The 17,690-nt window shown below is 37.2% G+C and overlaps 1 protein-coding gene across 2 annotated transcripts; it reads left to right on the top strand.

Annotated features, from left to right (window-relative positions):
• The first annotated feature begins 1,468 nt into the window (after positions 1-1,468).
• Positions 1,469-15,999, top strand: LOC306868778 (histone-arginine methyltransferase CARM1-like). Of its 2 annotated transcripts, none has more exons than XM_079415148.1 (16): positions 1,469-1,704; positions 3,905-4,030; positions 4,446-4,552; positions 4,764-4,868; positions 5,256-5,366; positions 6,168-6,345; positions 6,443-6,533; positions 6,723-6,804; positions 7,825-7,910; positions 8,025-8,114; positions 10,950-11,087; positions 11,178-11,267; positions 11,347-11,459; positions 11,574-11,672; positions 12,619-12,687; positions 14,310-15,999. In XM_079415148.1, exons 1-16 carry the CDS (start codon positions 1,563-1,565, stop codon positions 14,447-14,449), a joined length of 1,767 nt encoding a protein of 588 aa, XP_079271274.1. In that variant the 5' UTR covers positions 1,469-1,562; the 3' UTR covers positions 14,450-15,999. The 2 variants fall into 2 exon arrangements, with proteins under 2 accessions (XP_079271274.1, XP_079271275.1); XM_079415149.1 differs by having other exon boundaries at positions 1,540-1,704; positions 11,574-11,654; positions 14,310-15,998.
• Positions 16,000-17,690: the final 1,691 nt, after the last annotated feature.

Genomic DNA, 17,690 nt, shown 5'->3' with positions numbered 1-17,690 from the left:
AACATTTGAAATATATCAGTCTGTGTGTAATGAATGAATCTAATATACAAGTTTCACTTTTTGAATGGTATTACTGAAATAAATCAACTTTCTCATGATATTCTAATTTTATGACCAGCACCTGTACATGGATCTAACGTAAAAACGGTTAATTCGTGGCATTCAGCTTTTAATGTTGTCTTCTTTTCTAAAATCTATGTAAAAAATTATTTTATTGTTATTTGCTTATCTATTAATATTAATTAATATATTTTTTATTATTATTATTATTTTATTTTTTTAAGTCTACCAAGGGGTGAGATGGGTTGGGGAGGGTTCTAAATGTGTACAGCTGCTTTTTGTTTTGTACTACTGTTCCACAGAATAAAATTAAATAAACAGTTCTTAACAACAACAAAAAATGCACATGCATATAATCAAACATACAAAGCTATTAATAAAAACTATAATACTTTATCTCCAGTAGCACCAACATACACCAAACTTTCAAGTTTTATTCCTATCTATATTAAGGTTTTTACATAGGTATTTATTTATAATTCGCCTGATTTATATAACATTTTGTTTCTTTTTTTGTGTCTGTTGAATGTATTTTCTGATTTATGGATTTATAAAAAAGGTAACCAAAATGCCCTCTGTAAAAATGTTTACCTTTTAATATGTAAACAAAATGACATATTAAAGGCTTTATCCGATATTCAGATTTCTGTTCTGGAAGTGTATGTAAATTAGCATGCATTTAATTAGATAACGCCTTGTCTGCATATTTAAACAACATTTCAGAAATCTTCCAATACAAAACAATTGTTTTATTGTTCTGTGACAATCATATGTGACTCTGGACCACAAAACCGGTCAGAAGTAGCACGGGTGTATTTGTAGCAATAGCCAACAATACATTGTATGGGTCAAAATGATCGATTTTTCTATTATGCCAAAAATCATTCGGATAATAAGTAAAGATCATGTTCATGTTAAGTAAAGATATTTAATACATTTTCTACCATAAATATATATACCGTAAAACTTCTTTTTTTATTAGTAATATGCATTACTAAATTTGGAATTATTATTATTATTTTTATTTTTTTGCACCCTCAGATTCCAGTTTTTGAAATATATCTCGGCCAAATGTTGTCCTATCCTAACAAACCATACATCAATGGAAAGCTTATTATTCAGCTTTCAGATCATGTGTAAATCTCAGTTTAAAAAAAAAAAAAAAAAAAAAGGTTTTGTGGTCCAGGGTCGCATGTATTGGTGAGGTCTATAAGACCAAGTTAATTTTTTTTACCCTGTTCACTTGTGTTGTCTCTTCTTCTTCACATTGCCTCCCGTACAATAAGGTTTCCAACCCACACATTTAATGAATGTTATTAGTGTACTCAAGATACACCTGCCTTTTCTTTGCAGCCCATAATCATGTCTTGAAATTGAACTACAGCTGGGGAAAAGCGAGATGTGGCCATATGGAGGCAGTAGTAAGTCAGGCCTAGCTTGACCGCTGACTCCAGGGGAGATCTGAGGCGCTGAGCTGCTGTCTGACTCTGCCCAGATCGAAGATGGCGGTGTCGGTGTTCCCAGGCGTGCGCCTCCTCTCCATCGGAGACGCCAACGGAGACATACAGCGACATTCAGAGCAGCAGCCTCTGCGGCTAGAAATCAAAATCAACCAGGACGTGGCTCTCATAAGCCTCTCGAACAGTGAGTAGATGCTGGCTTTTAAACGCTTTGCATCCGGCCTCAGTTGAGCGGTGTATCCTAGCTTAGCCGAATGAGAGGTCTGTGCGTGCGGCATGTGCGTGCGTCGCGCCGCCTGATCGCCGGGACACCGGCGGCTTTTGAGTTATCATCTCTAACGCGCCTCTTGCTCCTATGCATGCTTTCTAAAATATGTAAAATTGCCGGAGCGAGGGGTTTTGTTTCAACACGCATGCCAGCACAAACCACGTTGATCGTAGCATGTTAGCATCCGTAAACACTTCGTATTGTGTTAAGCTGCTTATAGTTGGCTAACCTTACTGTCCAGCTAAAACGCACGGCAGTCCAGCACTGAATGTGCTTCTACACATTGAAAAATGCATGCGTGTCTTTACATGCGTGAGGTTTCTTTTAAGGTTTTCATCCAGACTTTTAGCAGGACAGTAAGGAATGGCTTTGGATATAATGTGGATTGGCGCCTATAAAGTTAGCCGCAGTCTCTACCTTCAGTCATACTATTGAGCTTTAGAAAGTGTTATAGAAACGTGTTTATGTTTTGCATTGGATTTTATTTGCGTAAACATTTGATATGCTTGTTGAAATCGTTTTAACCTGGTTAGCTGTTGGTTTGAATGGATGCTGAGTTTACTTGATTGATTGATTGCGCACACCCAGGCGCGCAGTTCTGCGTCACCTCTCCACTCTTACTACACTGTAACTTACTACACCGGGTTATTTTTGTCAAAGTGCAGCAAGCATTGCTAAAGTAATGTGAAATTACGCAGAGGTTTCTTGTGGCAGCACCGTTTGGGCATTCATCTTTGTTCTGCGGGGAACAATAGCGGGTCCCCCGCCTCATTTTCTCCAGTGTCCCGCCTGTTCATTCAGCGCTCAGGGCTTTTGTTCGGAGTTCATGCTGCCGATGTCCCGTAGATGAGATGAATGTCTGACTGAAACAGATGCGCGACCCACATCGCATTTGAGAGGTTTTTATTGCTTGAGACCCAAATGCCACACAATTTGTTACTTTATTACTTACTCGAAAGCCTAAGTTTATTCATAGAAATTCATAATAGTGTCAGAGTGATCTTAAACATTTTATTGTTGTGTAAACATTAAGATCCAATAAAGGTGCTAAAAGTTACTTTTTCTTTTTACAAATAAATTGAGACTTAATGGAAGTATTAAAGTGATTTATACTTGTGTTGGATTATGATTTGGTGCCTGTCTGTTCGCCTCTTCTGCGTCCTGCAGTGTTGACGTCACATGGCCGACCTTGTGCAGTTGACAAGGTTGCTAATGATAGCAGTAATAATATTAATAGTAATAACCGTCTGTACTGCCTGTAGTGCTTCAAACCAGTGTTCTATGTGCTTTACAAAGTCAACAAAACATGTATCAGCATGTGTGAAATTCATTGTTCCAAATAAAAATGAGCGTGGGTTGGCCAAATAAGTGCTATTATACTGTATGTTAGCCAGTAAAAACATACTTAGTTTACCTGTCTTTTAAGATGTTTTAGGAGAGTTCAGTTATGAACAGTAGATGCCAAGTGTCACTCTAAAGCTCAGATTTCCGTGGCCTTATTCACCTGCCCTCTGTTTAAGAGGTACTTTCTTGAGCTGCTGTAGAGATTGTACTTGTTTTCAGCTCAATTATATAAATGAATACTAGCCCAATCTGCCTGTGGAAAGCTTGACTTAATCCTTCAACAGCTGGGCAGATAGATGACAAAATCATCCTCATCCTGGCTTCACCATTTACTGTTGCAGTGGTTAGAAGGCCAACTTAATGTTTATGAACAAGTCTAACTTAATTTGATTTGCTTGATTTATGTTTAGATGGTAGTAACCTTTAAGGACATAGCGTAAAGCTGAAATGCAGCTTTAAATTGGTAAATATAATTTATCCTGTCCCATCTTAAAGCAATAGTTTACCTAAAAATAAATGTTTCATTTCAAATCTGACTTTTTTTTTTTTTTTTCTGTGGTGCAGAAATGTTTGCGGAAAGTCTTGTTTTGTGCATATAAGGAAAGTCAAGGGGGTCCAGTGTTGCTTTGGACCCCATTGATTTCCACCGTATTCAAAAGAAAGAAATTGAGTTTTTGTTCATTGAAAATTGTAAACCGTGGGATAATACAAAAACATTGATCTGTTTTAGGATGAGGCTTATTAACACCCATGCATTTGCTTTCCTCCACAGATGAGGAGACGTGTGTCTTTAAGTGTTCAGTATCACGAGAGACAGAATGCAGTCGTGTTGGGAAGCAGTCCTTCATCATTACTCTGGGCTGTAACAGTGTCCTCCTGCAGTTTGCATCTCCAGCAGGTAAAACTCACCTTCTTTTACAGGCACATCAGCTTTTATGATAATTTAGCAGCTTGCTGAGAGACATTCAGACAAGTGAAGCATTTGATGGACTGTGATGTCCATTAGGTGTCTTTTCAGTTTCACTCTTTTACTTTTCAGTTGCCTCTAATGAAAATGAAGTGAAACAAGTTTTAGTTTTAGAATTTTAATAAAAGATAAGTCTATCTTTTTTCCCATTTTCTCACCATGAACACAGTCATGGTAGCTGGCATGCTGTTTAACTCTAAACAGACAAACATTCAGATAAGCACATCTGCAGTCACTCAATGTGTACAAACTTTTAATTTAAATGACTGTGGGCAAACCTGAATGAAGAGATGATGCTATGACGCTTGTAATCTCGTAATGTATTCACTGGTGTTGTGTTTGCCAGATTTCTCGTCGTTCTATAACCTCCTGAAGAATTGCCGTGGGCATGGGGGTGAACACTCAGTCTTCAGTGACAGGACGGAGGAGTCCTCAGCTGTACAGTATTTCCAGGTGTGTTTGGCTTCTAATTAACATACTTAAACAACACCCATTGTCATTTGAAAAACCAGTTTTATTCTTGTCTTACAAGATATTTTAAATGAGTTTTAAAGGTATCCAGACTACCCTTTATTTCTAATGGAGAAATTGGACTTTTTAAAATTTGATTTGCATGAACAGAAGTGGCATGATATGAGTGCCCTCTTTCTCTTTTTTTCTTCAGTTTTATGGCTACCTCTCTCAGCAACAAAACATGATGCAGGATTACGTGCGAACTGGAACATATCAACGGGCCATCCTCCAGAATCATACTGACTTCAAGGATAAAGTACTGTTATTTCTCTTGATGATGCATCTGTTACTGTATAGATTGTAGGTTGTGTATTTGTAGATGCCATGGAGTTGAGTAGTTTCAGAATTGCTTTCTCTGTGCTTATTGTAGCATTTCTTGTTCTCCATTTAAAAAAAAAAAAAACTCCTCAGTCAGGTATTTTGGCTACTATGACCTTGACTTTTAGCTTTGCTGTTGTATAGACCACTGAAACAGTTGGCTTTTTATAACTAAGGGAAAACAGACATTTGAGTCCGCTTCATGTAAAAAGGTTATTCCTTGCGAATGCTTCTCTGAACGAATTGCTATTAAATTAAACCTGCAGTTTGGACTTGGTTGTCACATCATGTGATTCTTGTTCTCCGTCTTCCCTGTCTGTTTCAGGTGGTGCTGGATGTAGGCTGTGGCTCTGGGATTCTGTCATTTTTCGCAGCTCAGGCTGGTGCTCGTAAAGTTTATGCTGTGGAGGCCAGTACCATGGCTCAGCATGCAGAGGTATGACAGATTCCTGAACACCACTGTTCAAAGATTTGGGTCAGTAAGATTTTTAAAATTATTTTAAAAGAAGTATCTTATGCTCACCAAGGCTGCATTTATTTGATCAAACAAAGTTAACTATTACAATTTAAAAATAACTGTTTTCTATTTGAATATGTACTAAAATGTAATTTATTTCTGTAATGCAAAGCTGAATTTTCAGCATCATTACTCCAGTCTTCAGTGTCACATGATCCTTCAGAAATTATTCTAATATACTGATTTATAGCTTTTCTTACTATCAATGTTGTAAATGGTTATGCTGCCTTTTATTTTGTGGAATTTTTTTTTTTTTTTTTTTTTTTTTTAGGATTCTTTGAATAGAAACATGTAACGTTGTCTTTACAGTGACTTTTAATTAAGTTTCATTTCTTTCCAAAAAATCTCACTGACCTCAAACTTTTGAATGGTTGTCTATTTCACAAGTATGTAGGGTATATTTCACATGTAAAATCACTTTTAATCATTTATAAATATGCAGATAATTGAGTGACGTGGGATATCTGTACCAAAAAAAACGATATATAAGTGATAGTAAACTTTTATATTCATAATTGTTGGATTTTTTTTATTTTTATTATTCTCCTTTAAAAGGACCTGAATACTTGACAAATAGATTTAGTATTGATACCAAGAAGCTAGTATTGTGTCAAATGCAGAATTTCCTAATAAGAGATGTAATAAGATGGCTTTTGGCATTGGCTAATTGAATGTCATGCGTAGTAGTAGTAGTAATAATGCTAATAATTGTGTCCACAGGTTCTTGTGAACAGTAACAGGTTGTCAGAGCGTGTTGTGGTGATTCCTGGGAAAGTGGAGGAAGTGTCTCTACCTGAGCAGGTGGATATAATCATCTCTGAACCCATGGGCTACATGCTGTTCAACGAAAGGATGCTGGAGAGCTACCTGCATGCCAAAAAGTTCCTCAAGCCCAACGGTACAAAGGTTTTTTCAGTAAAAGCAACCAAACAACAAAAGACTAATGGATACGCAGAGTATCAATATCTTTACATATCACACCTCTGTTCTCTCAGGCAAAATGTTTCCCACAATCGGAGACGTGCACCTCGCCCCTTTCACAGATGAGCAGCTTTACATGGAGCAGTTTACAAAGGCCAATTTCTGGTGAGTTTATTAAAAAGAGGATAAAGACATTGTGTGTAGAATGGGTGTGAGTAATTAAGCAGGCGGTCATTTAAGGGGTAGCAGATAATAGTATCAAAGTGTAAATAAACAGTCATTTAAGGCAATAGTAGAAGATGTAACTCTGGATCATTTCTTTTGTGCTTATGCTTACAAAACTGAATCTTTCAGGTACCAGCCGTCTTTCCATGGGGTGGATCTGTCTGCGCTGAGAGGAGCTGCAGTAGACGAATACTTCAGACAGCCGATTGTGGTGAGAAATGGGAGGGAATGAGTGGCGGATTGGGTGTGTGTGCAAGTTAATTCATAAGTGCACGCTCGCTTTTTAGAGTAAGCCACAGCTTGGAAAGTTGTCAAGTCAGAAAACCGTAAACACATTGGCTTGTGTTTGTGCCTTCAGAGGAAAGAGTACGCTGAAAAATTGTGTGTAAAGTATGAAGGTAACTGGAGATTGGTCTCCTCACTGGTTGTAGATGAGCGGTGAGGGCTTGGGGATAAATACGGACAGGATTGGGTTACGAACTTGAGCCCGAATGAGAACGGTGAGGATCTTTCTGGGAAATGGAGAACGGCAGCAAGGTTCATGGATTAGGAAAATGGATTCAGTGGCAGTTTCATATAGGAGATTCGAGTGTAGTATGTATGCTCGCCTTTGTGCCCGTGATGAAAGGCTTTACTTCGTGGTCCGGGTTTCTGTGCTCACTGTTTGTGTGTGGTCAGAGGGTATGCAATGAATTTAGATCTATCAAGGAAGGTTTATGAAGCACATCTTTATGTGCACAAGAACTCTATACATGGGTAATTTTGGTTGTTGATTTTTATTTAGGATCCACAGTGTTTTTGAAATCCGTCAGAGCTACATTTTCTACATTTGTTCACTCGAGAAGCCAATTAAGCTGTCAATTGTGTGCTTGATTTTCAGTCCATGGATTTCCAGACATCAAAATTGTAGTTTAGTGTCTGTGTGTGTGGTTTATGTCCAGCGGTAGTCAGCTGTTCAGGCATTCGCTGTGTCTGTAATGGTGTTACGCTGCTGGGACAGTGACCGGCTGTGGTCTGGCTCCAGGGGGCGCTGTTGTAGCACCCTTCAGAGTTCAGGTCGAGACGGGAGAGCCCTCTGAGCTAGGACTGAGTCTGATTTACTGTGGCTCAGCCCTTGACGAGAGGCCTCACAGCACATCAGTTTGTTTTATTCAGATTTCTTCATCCTCTTCTGCATGTAGGACTGAGCTTTGATATCCTACCTTTTCTAATTTTTTCTGATTTCGTTCAGGACACGTTTGATATCAGGATCCTGATGGCCAAATCAGTTAAATATACAGTGAACTTTTTAGAAGCTAAAGAAGAGGATCTTTACAAGTACGTTTCCACCAAATGCTTCATTTTATTGTATTTAAACAGCCTTTTGGTATTTGGGAAAAGTACAAAAAGAACATTGTCAAATTTTTATGTATCCTTTTCTTGCTTTTGCAGGATAGAAATCCCCTTCAAATTCCACATGATGCATTCAGGGCTTGTACATGGGCTGGCTTTTTGGTTTGATGTCGCATTCATTGGATCAGTGTAAGTTCCGACATATTCTCTTCAAAGTTTTTTCACACTTGAGTCCTCTCTCACAGAACCAAATTCAGACCATTTTAAATAGAATAAATATGAACTAAATGAAAGAACCTGGTTTTCTGTGCTTTCACTGTGTAAGTGGTGTGATCAGATCAGTTTTTTTTTGTTGCTGTTTTAATGTTGAACCAATTGTAGGGTTGCTCCGATTGCTCGGGTACTGATCTTTATTGGCCGATAATCGCGTTGGGATGTTTGATCGGCGGTCTCTAAAAAGGCCGCTCTCAAAAAAAACGATCTCTAGCTGATGACGCGTGTGCAGTGAGAGGTTTAGCACGACATGCAGCGGCACCGTCTCTGTCTGGCGCGGGTGAAATAATTATAATGCTGCAGGTGAGGTACAATTCATATTTATTCATTAAATAACATATAAAGTCATTTGAAACTTTCTGTGAGACATTTCATAAACGGCCTGTGTGAATCGCTGCACGCGCTTTCCCTCTCAAAATGCGCACATGGCTTCAAATCACATCGCGTCTGCATTATAAGCGAGTTGCACGCTGCATGGTTGACACAGGAATTGTCACTCGCACAATAGAGGCAGTGTCGCATCGTTACTAAAGTTTATAAATTGCTTTTCTTGTTAATTCTTTCCAGTGTTTAACCATTCAGTGCTCGTGCGCTCTCCTGGAGACCATGCGCTCTCGCAGCACACACACATAATACCAGGTTCACGTTACTCTGTAGTTTGCAGTGCGTATTTTTCCGCGCTCATCATGTTAATGGATCAGAGTGTTAACACTGCATGCGGTTGCAGTCCGGCAGTGCATTCCAGGAGCAGTGCAGCTATTGTTTCCACCGAGTCTATCTTTGCTGTACTGCACACACTGAATTAAAGTGACAGCACATTGTTTGCGGTAAATATGAACTTGGATTGACACGAAAATGTAGTAATTACACTATAAATGCATATAATTAAAGTCTACTGTGTTTCAGAGTCATCACATGTGGCTTTATGGCTAGGTTTAAAGGAAAAGCGCACTTTTAGATAAACAAGGCAATAATAGATGGCACTCATGGAGGTATGGAAAGCAAAGTTCTTTATAAACCGCACAGGATTGCTTGTGTTAAATATTTAAATGCAAAAGAAAATCAGTCGAGCTGACTGTTTCTGCCAGTCATAAGTTAATTTAGAATGTTTGTGATAACATAAGAAAAGTAGTTTAAATGCCACTTGCTTGAGCAACTTAATATATAACTTTAGAAGTTGCCTAAATGCAAAAGTAAAAAGCATTGAATAATGTGTTTCTTATATTTATTGCATTTAAACACGTCTATAAAGATTGTATAACTGTAAAAGAAAAAAGAATCCCAATGAAAAGGCATTTTCAGTAACAATGTTTGGATCTGAAATCAAAATACTGTATAAATGTTGTGTTTGTGGTAAACGGATGGATCAGTAGTGAACTCCATGTGTGAAATCAGGCTTGTGCTGTGTGTAAGCTTTTCTGCAACAATTGCACAATTGTAAAAACAAAAATTCACTGGATGATCAAACATTTAGGTGAGATAAATGTATATTTCTGAAAAATGTCTAAAAAATGCCCCCCTCCACCCCTCAAATTAAAAAATCATCTCTCACAAGAGTCACCTAAGAGGGGAATTCCCCCCATTTTCAAAAGTGTAATTTAGGCACTGAATAAATGTCTAAAAATACTGATTGGAGTATCACTATAAATAATTCTACATGATAAAAATTTGGCTTTAAAAAGATTGATGATCGGATCGGCAGATAATGCTTTCTGTGATCGGCGATCAGCCTCAAAATTCCTGATCAGAGCACCCCTAACCAGTTGAATAACCAATTGTATTATTGTTTATTATTATTATTATTATTATTATTATTATTGCTGTTATTTAAAATAAAAATGGAAAAATATTAGTGCTGTCAAATGATTACTCGCAATTAATTGCATCCAAAATAAGTTTTTCTTTACATAATGTATGTGTACTGTGTGTATATAAGTACAAACACATGCATGTATATATTTAAGAATTTTTTATATATTTATATATAATATGAAACATAAATGTATTTACATGTAAATATGTTCTAAATATATTGTATGTGTGAGTATTTACATATACATAAAATATGTGTGTACTTTGTATATTTATGTAAACGCAAACTTTTTTTTATTTAGGATGCGATTAATCATTTGACAGCACTAAAAAAATATATAATGTAGTAGTATTGTTGTTGTTGTTGTTGTTACCAAATTCAGACTACGTTAAATTAACCAAAACTTGAAACAAGTGATAGAAATCAGGTTCTCTTTGCATTCACACTGGCGTGCTTGGGTCTTGTTTTGGTCCATTTCAGTCTATTTTTTTTTTTTTTTTTTTTAATTTATTATTTTTTTTTGCAAGATATGCAAGTTATAAAATGACTGTGGGTTTGTTTTGAGGTGTTCAGTTCATTTTTAAAAGTTTTAGTTCATGTGTAATGCTGAATTTGTAGACCACTGAAATTAACCGTTACCATTTTTTTTTTTATTCATATTGTCTGATTTTAAAGACTTTTTTAGACCCCTGAAATGAAGTTACCGTTGTTTATTTAATACATATTTTATTGTCAGATTTTAAAAATACTTGTAAGTGATACTTGAGTGATGACTCCTATTCAAAAATTGTGCACTAAAAGCATACATCAATTCAGATTTTAATAATTCCACCAAATACATTTGAATGAACTTAAGTAGTCATGTGATCATTTATATTAATTTCCTCTTCATAAGTTTTTCAACGTATTGTGCTGTGTGTCTCTCTCTCTCTGAACAGGATGACGGTGTGGCTCTCCACGGCGCCCACAGAACCCCTCACTCACTGGTACCAGGTGCGCTGTCTGCTGCAGTCACCTCTCTTTGCCAAGGCAGGGGACACGATGTCAGGCACTGCAATTTTAATCGCCAACAAGAGGTTGGGACGCACAGTGCTTTGTGTTTTAACCTGCAGGCTGTTTCGCTTTTTACTTCTTGTGGTCTCATTTGTTTCTACTTCCTCTCACAGACAAAGCTATGACATTAGTATTGTTGCTCAAGTGGACCAGACAGGCTCCAAGTCCAGTAATCTACTTGACCTCAAGAACCCCTTTTTCCGGTGAGTGAACGCATTGCTTTGGAAGGCAATAAGAGGATGTCTGTGACATGCATTGCTGACGCTGTGCTGTATTCTGCAGGTACACGGGCACAAACCCGGCCCCTCCTCCAGGTTCACACTATTCCTCGCCCTCAGAGAACATGTGGAACACAGGGGGAACCTACAGCATGAGCCAAGGCATGGCTGTGTCGGGTACATCACCAGGAAGCCTCTGATGAAACCATTCCTGACCACTTTTTAGAGATAAAAGTGTGATGCATAACTGGAGTGATGCCACTAATGTTTGGCTCTGTCTGTGTTTGTCAGGGATGCCTGCAGCCTATGATCTCAGCACTGTCATTGGCGGCAGTGGGACTACAGTGTCCCACAACAACCTCATCCCCATTGGTACAGACACGCATGCACGTATGGATATTTACACACACGCTCACAAATACACACATATGAGGAGTGAAATTAGCTCTGTGGTGTTTTTAAAGTGATTTTGCATCCAAAAATCTAAAAAGTTTTATTGGTTCCTCGCCCTCATGTCTTTCCAAATCCACAAGAATTTAGTTCATCTTTGAAACGCAAATGAAGATTTTTTTTTTTATTATTATTTCTTTTTTTTTGTTCATTCATTGAAAGTTTACACAACAAAAAGGTATGAAAAGACATTAAGTAATCCAAAAGCTCAAATCTCATTGGCTTACACATGCCAAGCAAGCATGTTTATTTGAGCTTCCGTTTATACCATATTTTAGCTTTAAGTATGTGATGATCAGTGTTTCTGTACTTCTACACCACCAAAACCTTGATGCTTCATGGGATGGACAGAAATTATGTGAGAGTGTTAATATTTTAATGTTCTGATGAAGGGATTTTGGGATTTTTTTGGATTTGGGTGAACTATCCCTTTAAGAACCAAAGGCTGAGGTTAATTTTAAAATTAAAACGGTTATTATATTAAAAGGCCTCATCATGAAGGATCAAATGTTTAATTAGATTTGTTTGAGATGAGAGATTAATGTTATGAAAGCATCAGTCCCCAGTCCAAATAGTCAAAACAATGACCGCTTGGTGCAAAAAATGTCATTGATAATTGTACCTCAGGAAAAAAATAGTGTATGATATGACCCCTTTAATAAGCATTAAACATGCTTATTTTAATCTCTTCTAAAACCTTTTATAGTACAATTACTAATTGTTTTTGAGTTTAATATATACAACAGTACTACAGTTTAAGATGATCTATATCACAAGCCTTTCTCCTTTAGCTTCATTTCAAATATTCATGTGTTTCATGTAGATCACATTTTGTTCTTGTGTAAATTGAAAAGCGATGTCTTTTTTTTTTTTTTTTTCCCTCCAGTGAACACGGGGATTGTGAATCACACTCACTCCAGAATGGGTTCTATAATGAGCACCGGAATCGTCCAGGGTGAGTGTCTCTGCTCTTACAGTCTTCACAGAGTAAACAGATCTAGACTCCTACAGATAAATTGATAGTTCTCCCAAAAAATGTAAATTCTGTAATTATGTGCAGCTTATTAATAGTAAGGTAGTAGTTAAGTTTAGGTACTGGATAGGATTAGGGATGTAGAATATGTGACCCTGGACCACAAAACCAGTCATAAGGGTCAATTTTTCGAAACTGAGATTTATACATCATCTGAAAGCTGAATAAATAATCTTTCCATTGATGTATGGTTTGTTAGGACAATATTTGGCCGAGATGCAACTATTTGAAAATCTGGAATCTGAGGGTGCAAACAAAATCAAAATATTGAGAAAATCATCTTTAAAGTTGTTCGAATGAAGTTCTTAGCAATGCATATTACAAGCAAGTTAATGCAAGTTTTGATATATTTACGGTAGGAAATTTACAAAATAACTTCATTGAACATGATCTTTAATTATTATCCTAATGATTTTTGGCATAAAAGAAAAATTTATAATTTTGACTCATACAATGTATTTTTGGCTATTGCTACAAATATACCCATGCTACTTATGACTGGGTTTGTGCTCCAGGGTCACATATGGTCATGCAGAATATGTGCTTTATAAGTACCAATAAACAGCCAATGTTTTAATATTAGGCATGCTAATAAGCAACTAGTTAATAGTGAGAATTGATTCCTAAAATTACATAGACATAAATGAACTTTTTGTAAAAGCTTTTATTCATGTATAAATACTAATCAGCGCACATTAAATAGAAGCTCAGATGTGCTTGCTTATTTGGTTCTCATGTATCAAGCAAGTTTCTGTGATTGATGTGAGAATATAAAAAAAAAAAAAAAATTGTGTTCTGAAGATGAACGAGATCTATGGGTTGTGGAATAACTGGTGAAAATGACAGAATTACCTTTTTTTTTTTTTTTTTTTTTTTTTTTTTTGTCTGCCCATACTGAGTAGACCCAGGAAACTGATAATATATCAGTAAAATAACGTTTTTAAGTGTGAAGGTGTCCATTGTTTAATATTGCACTGAACATTTGTGCTCGCTGTGATATGAATAGGCCTTTACAGTACTGTTAGTGTGTGCTGAGTCCCTGCAGATTAATATCTTTATCCGCCACCGTGTGAATAGTCTCATTGTACTTATTCTCAAACCATGAGTGTTGTATTTTCGATATGGCGTGTTACGTAAAAAAAACAAAACTTTTTCGTTCTCTTCTAGTCTCTCAAGTTAGATTTTACAGTGTCTTGCGTAAAGCTGATCAGGTTCAAATGAACCTGAAACTACGATAATTATACATATTCTTTGACTACTGTGTTTTGAACATCCCAATGTTGATTGTATAATTCAGTGGTCACACAAACACACACAGTCTTTCAAAATATACTCCATTTGATTGTGTGTAAACACAGGCACTCAACACATGCACACTAGGAAGTTTCCACCTTGTAGACAAACTTATTGGTACCAAAAATTTGTGTCACACACTATAAGAGGAACACAGCTTACACATAAAAACCAAAGCATACTTTGAACCTCTTAGAAAACACACACTCATAAATACAAAGGATATAATTTTGCTTTTTCTGTCCTCTCAGGGTCCACAACTGCCCAGCAGGGTCCCAGCAGCAGCAGTCCGTATTACCCCGTCACCAACCAGTTCACCATGGGCGGCCCGGCTATCTCCATGGCATCTCCTATGGCCATCCCCAGCAACACCATGCACTATGGGAGCTAAGGCCAAGGGACGGCCTCTGCATGTCCAGTCACCCCCCCCCCCAACCCCTACAAACTGACCGCAGCCAAATTCAGAATAGCAAAACCAATGCACCAGTCTCTGACCATCACTTTATAGCCTCTCTCTCGCTCTCTATATATAGATATACATGTATACATATGTATATATTCTAAACTGTTTCTCTCACTGGTGTTTTATTCTATACATATCCGTCCTGCGGCCCTATAACGTTAACGTGCGCAGGCATTCACCTGGTTCAACACATCTGAGGTGTATCATTGTTACCCCCTCCCCCAACCCCACACAGCACCTGCTCCACAACCAGCCACTAGGAGGCAGCACTAGTCTGTAAGCATGCTGAAAAAGCACAAACCAGAGACTCAATGAAAAGGACTCATTTGGAAGAACGCTGACGACGGGACACTTTTTTTTTTTTTTTTTATATACATATAAATGCTTTACAAATGTGCACATGTTCCCCTTTACTTCATGAACTCCCACTTTTTAAAAAATAAATGCCATCATTGACTATTGATATGAATTCGAGATCTATTGCAGGATCTTGCCACTGTTTCTAACACCTCCAGCTCCATTGAACCTACACTTCACCTTCGGCACTTCACCACGTTTCCAGTGACATCATCTATCGCATCTCGTTTCTCTCAGCATGGGCTTCTGATGGCCATCTCGACTCGCCTAGATGTTTGCAACCTCTCATCACTCGCCAGAAGAAACGGACACGTGCTGTAGATGCTCACAAAGTTCATTACGACTACTAGCGCAGTACTGCTGGATCCTGCCTGTAGACAACCATAGTGTTGATAGAGATCGTCTTTCATTCCATTTCTGACTGTGTGTTTTAATGTAGTGCAGTCCCAGATTTATGTCGCCTGGTGTTCCCTGAGATGAATTCTGAGCATGGATTATCGAGACTGCTTCTGTCGACCTCCGACTCCATATAGACGCAAATCTGACATGGAAATTGGAGGATTCATTGTTAGTCAATTATAAGGACACAAAGGTTTTAGGAATAAGAATACCAGCACCAAAACCCTCCATTATCAGACAAGGAGGACGGTGGAGTGCTGGGACAGTCGGCACAGGGGGGAGGAAGACCGATGGATGAACGACATAAAGAGTGAGGTCTGTGGACACACACTGACCGCTGCAGCAGGAATTGCAGTATCCTAGTTTACATCCCCTGAACCCTTATCTAGTCAACTTATGTGTGTTGTGAGACCTGTTGAGGAAAGGAGGAGATCAAGTGATGCCTGACTAGCTATAATTTTCCTCCCTTCTCTCTCCTCCCTCTCCCACACCGGGGATATGATATGATAGCCCCATCCAAGACTTTGAAGTCGTATGCACCGCTTCCAGTCACTCTTTTTTTCTTTCTTTTTTTTTTTTGTTAATTCAGTTTGATTTAGCAACTATCATGAGATGAAAACAACCATGTCTGCTAGTTTGTAGAATTAAGTTTTTGTTTTCTTTCACAAAAAAAGCAACAGACAAAAAAAAGGAGCAAATTAAATGTTGATGGAGAAGTCCCTAAGTGTGGCTGCTTATAGTAGCATTTGTTTTGTTTTATGGATGATCTGGGAAATGCACCCCTGGATGGGTTATAGATGGCAAAACGGATGTCTTAAAGGGATAGTTTACCCCAAAAAATGTAAATTGTCATCATTTACTCACCCTCATGTCATTCCAAACCTGTATGAGTTTCTTTCTTATGTTGAATATAAAAGAAGATATTTTGAAGAATTCTGAAGAACCAAGCAGTTGTTAGTCCCCACTGACTTCCATAGTATTTATTTGCCTACTATGGAAGTCAGTGGGGACTAACAACTGCTTGGTTCTTCAGAATTCTTCAAAATATCATCTTTTTGTGTTCAACATAAGAAACTCATACAGGTTTGGAACGACATGAGGGTGAGTAAATGAGGATACAATTTTTGGGTGAACTATTCCTCTAAACTATTCCTCCCATTTTTGGTATCATTAAATTTATTTTTACAGCATTTATTATGGTTAATGTCAATTTATGAATATACTTTTGATTATTAATTGTTTAAAATATATTAATGTTAGTTTATACAACTTGAAATGGATGAGAAATTATGTAGAAACGAACCTTTAACCAAGATAAAAGCTGCAAAAATATTAACGTTATTGTAAAGTGTTATTGAAAATTCTGTAATATTTCATATTGTTGGACACCCATATGACTTTGGTCTTTCATGAAACAAAAAGGAGAAATTCTGCTGCCTAAGCTGCTCTTTTCCATATAATTAAAGTGGCCAGTGCACCATTTCAACAATTACTTGTTGAACAAATACTTTTTCCTAATACAAAAGTGTTGTATTGTTTCAGAATACTACTTTTAGTCATATGAACTCATTTTGAGGTCCTGTTATGTCCTTTCTGATTGTTAACCACTGGGCACTGTCCATTTTTTTTATTTATTTTTTTCATGAAAAAGTGCAGATTGAACTGGATTGGTGGAAGAATAAAAGTCATATAGGTGTAACATGAGGGTTGAAAAGGAGATAATTTTTGGGGGAGTATCTTTTTAAATGATACTTGAAAGATAGTTCTACCAAAAATAAATATCACATTTCAAAACCATATTAGTTTCTTTTGTGAAACACAAAAGATATTTTGAGAAAGTGTTTGTCCATACAGTGGAAGTCAATGGGCACCAAAATAGTTTGGCTACTAACACTTTTCAGAATAGCATATTTTATGTTCCACAGAGCAAAGTTACATAGATTTGGAATGACATGAGGATGAGTAAATGATAAAAGTTTCATTTTTGGTTGAACTATCCTTAAAAGATTGACTTACAGTCATGGCCAAAAATATCGGCACCCTTGGTAAATATGATCAAAGAAGGCTGAAAATGAATCTGCATTGTTAATCCTTTTGATCTTTTATTTAAAAAAATCACAAAAATCTAACCTTTTATTGGATAATAAGAATTTAAAATGGGGGGGGAAATATCTTTATGAAATAAATGTTTCTCTCTAATACACATTGGCCACAATTAACGCCCTTTTATTCAATATTTTCTGAAACCTCCATTTGCCAGTTTAACAGCTCTAAATTTTCTCCTATAATGCCTGATGAGTTTAGAGAACACCTGACAAGAGATCAGAGACCATTCCTTCATCCAGAATCTCTCCAGTTCCTTCAGATTCCCAGCTCCATGTTGGTGCTGCTTCTCTTCAGTTCATCTCACTCA

This window comes from Barbus barbus (genome assembly GCF_936440315.1).
Source record: "Barbus barbus genome assembly, chromosome: 4".
NCBI classification, from domain to species: domain Eukaryota; kingdom Metazoa; phylum Chordata; class Actinopteri; order Cypriniformes; family Cyprinidae; genus Barbus; species Barbus barbus.
The sequence above is the reverse complement of the archived record's forward strand: the minus strand, read 5'-3'. Positions and strand labels throughout refer to the sequence as shown.

What these genes read in the sequence shown, in the direction of transcription:
- LOC306868778 (XM_079415148.1), top strand. Translation starts at nt 1,563, where the DNA reads ATGGCGGTGTCGGTGTTCCCAGGCGTGCGCCTCCTCTCCATCGGAGAC. An exon ending in CCATGGCTCAGCATGCAGAG is followed by an intron (nt 5,367 to 6,167) that starts GTATGACAGATT and finishes TTGTGTCCACAG; the next exon opens with GTTCTTGTGAACAGTAACAG. An exon ending in GAGCACCGGAATCGTCCAGG is followed by an intron (nt 12,688 to 14,309) that starts GTGAGTGTCTCT and finishes CTGTCCTCTCAG; the next exon opens with GGTCCACAACTGCCCAGCAG.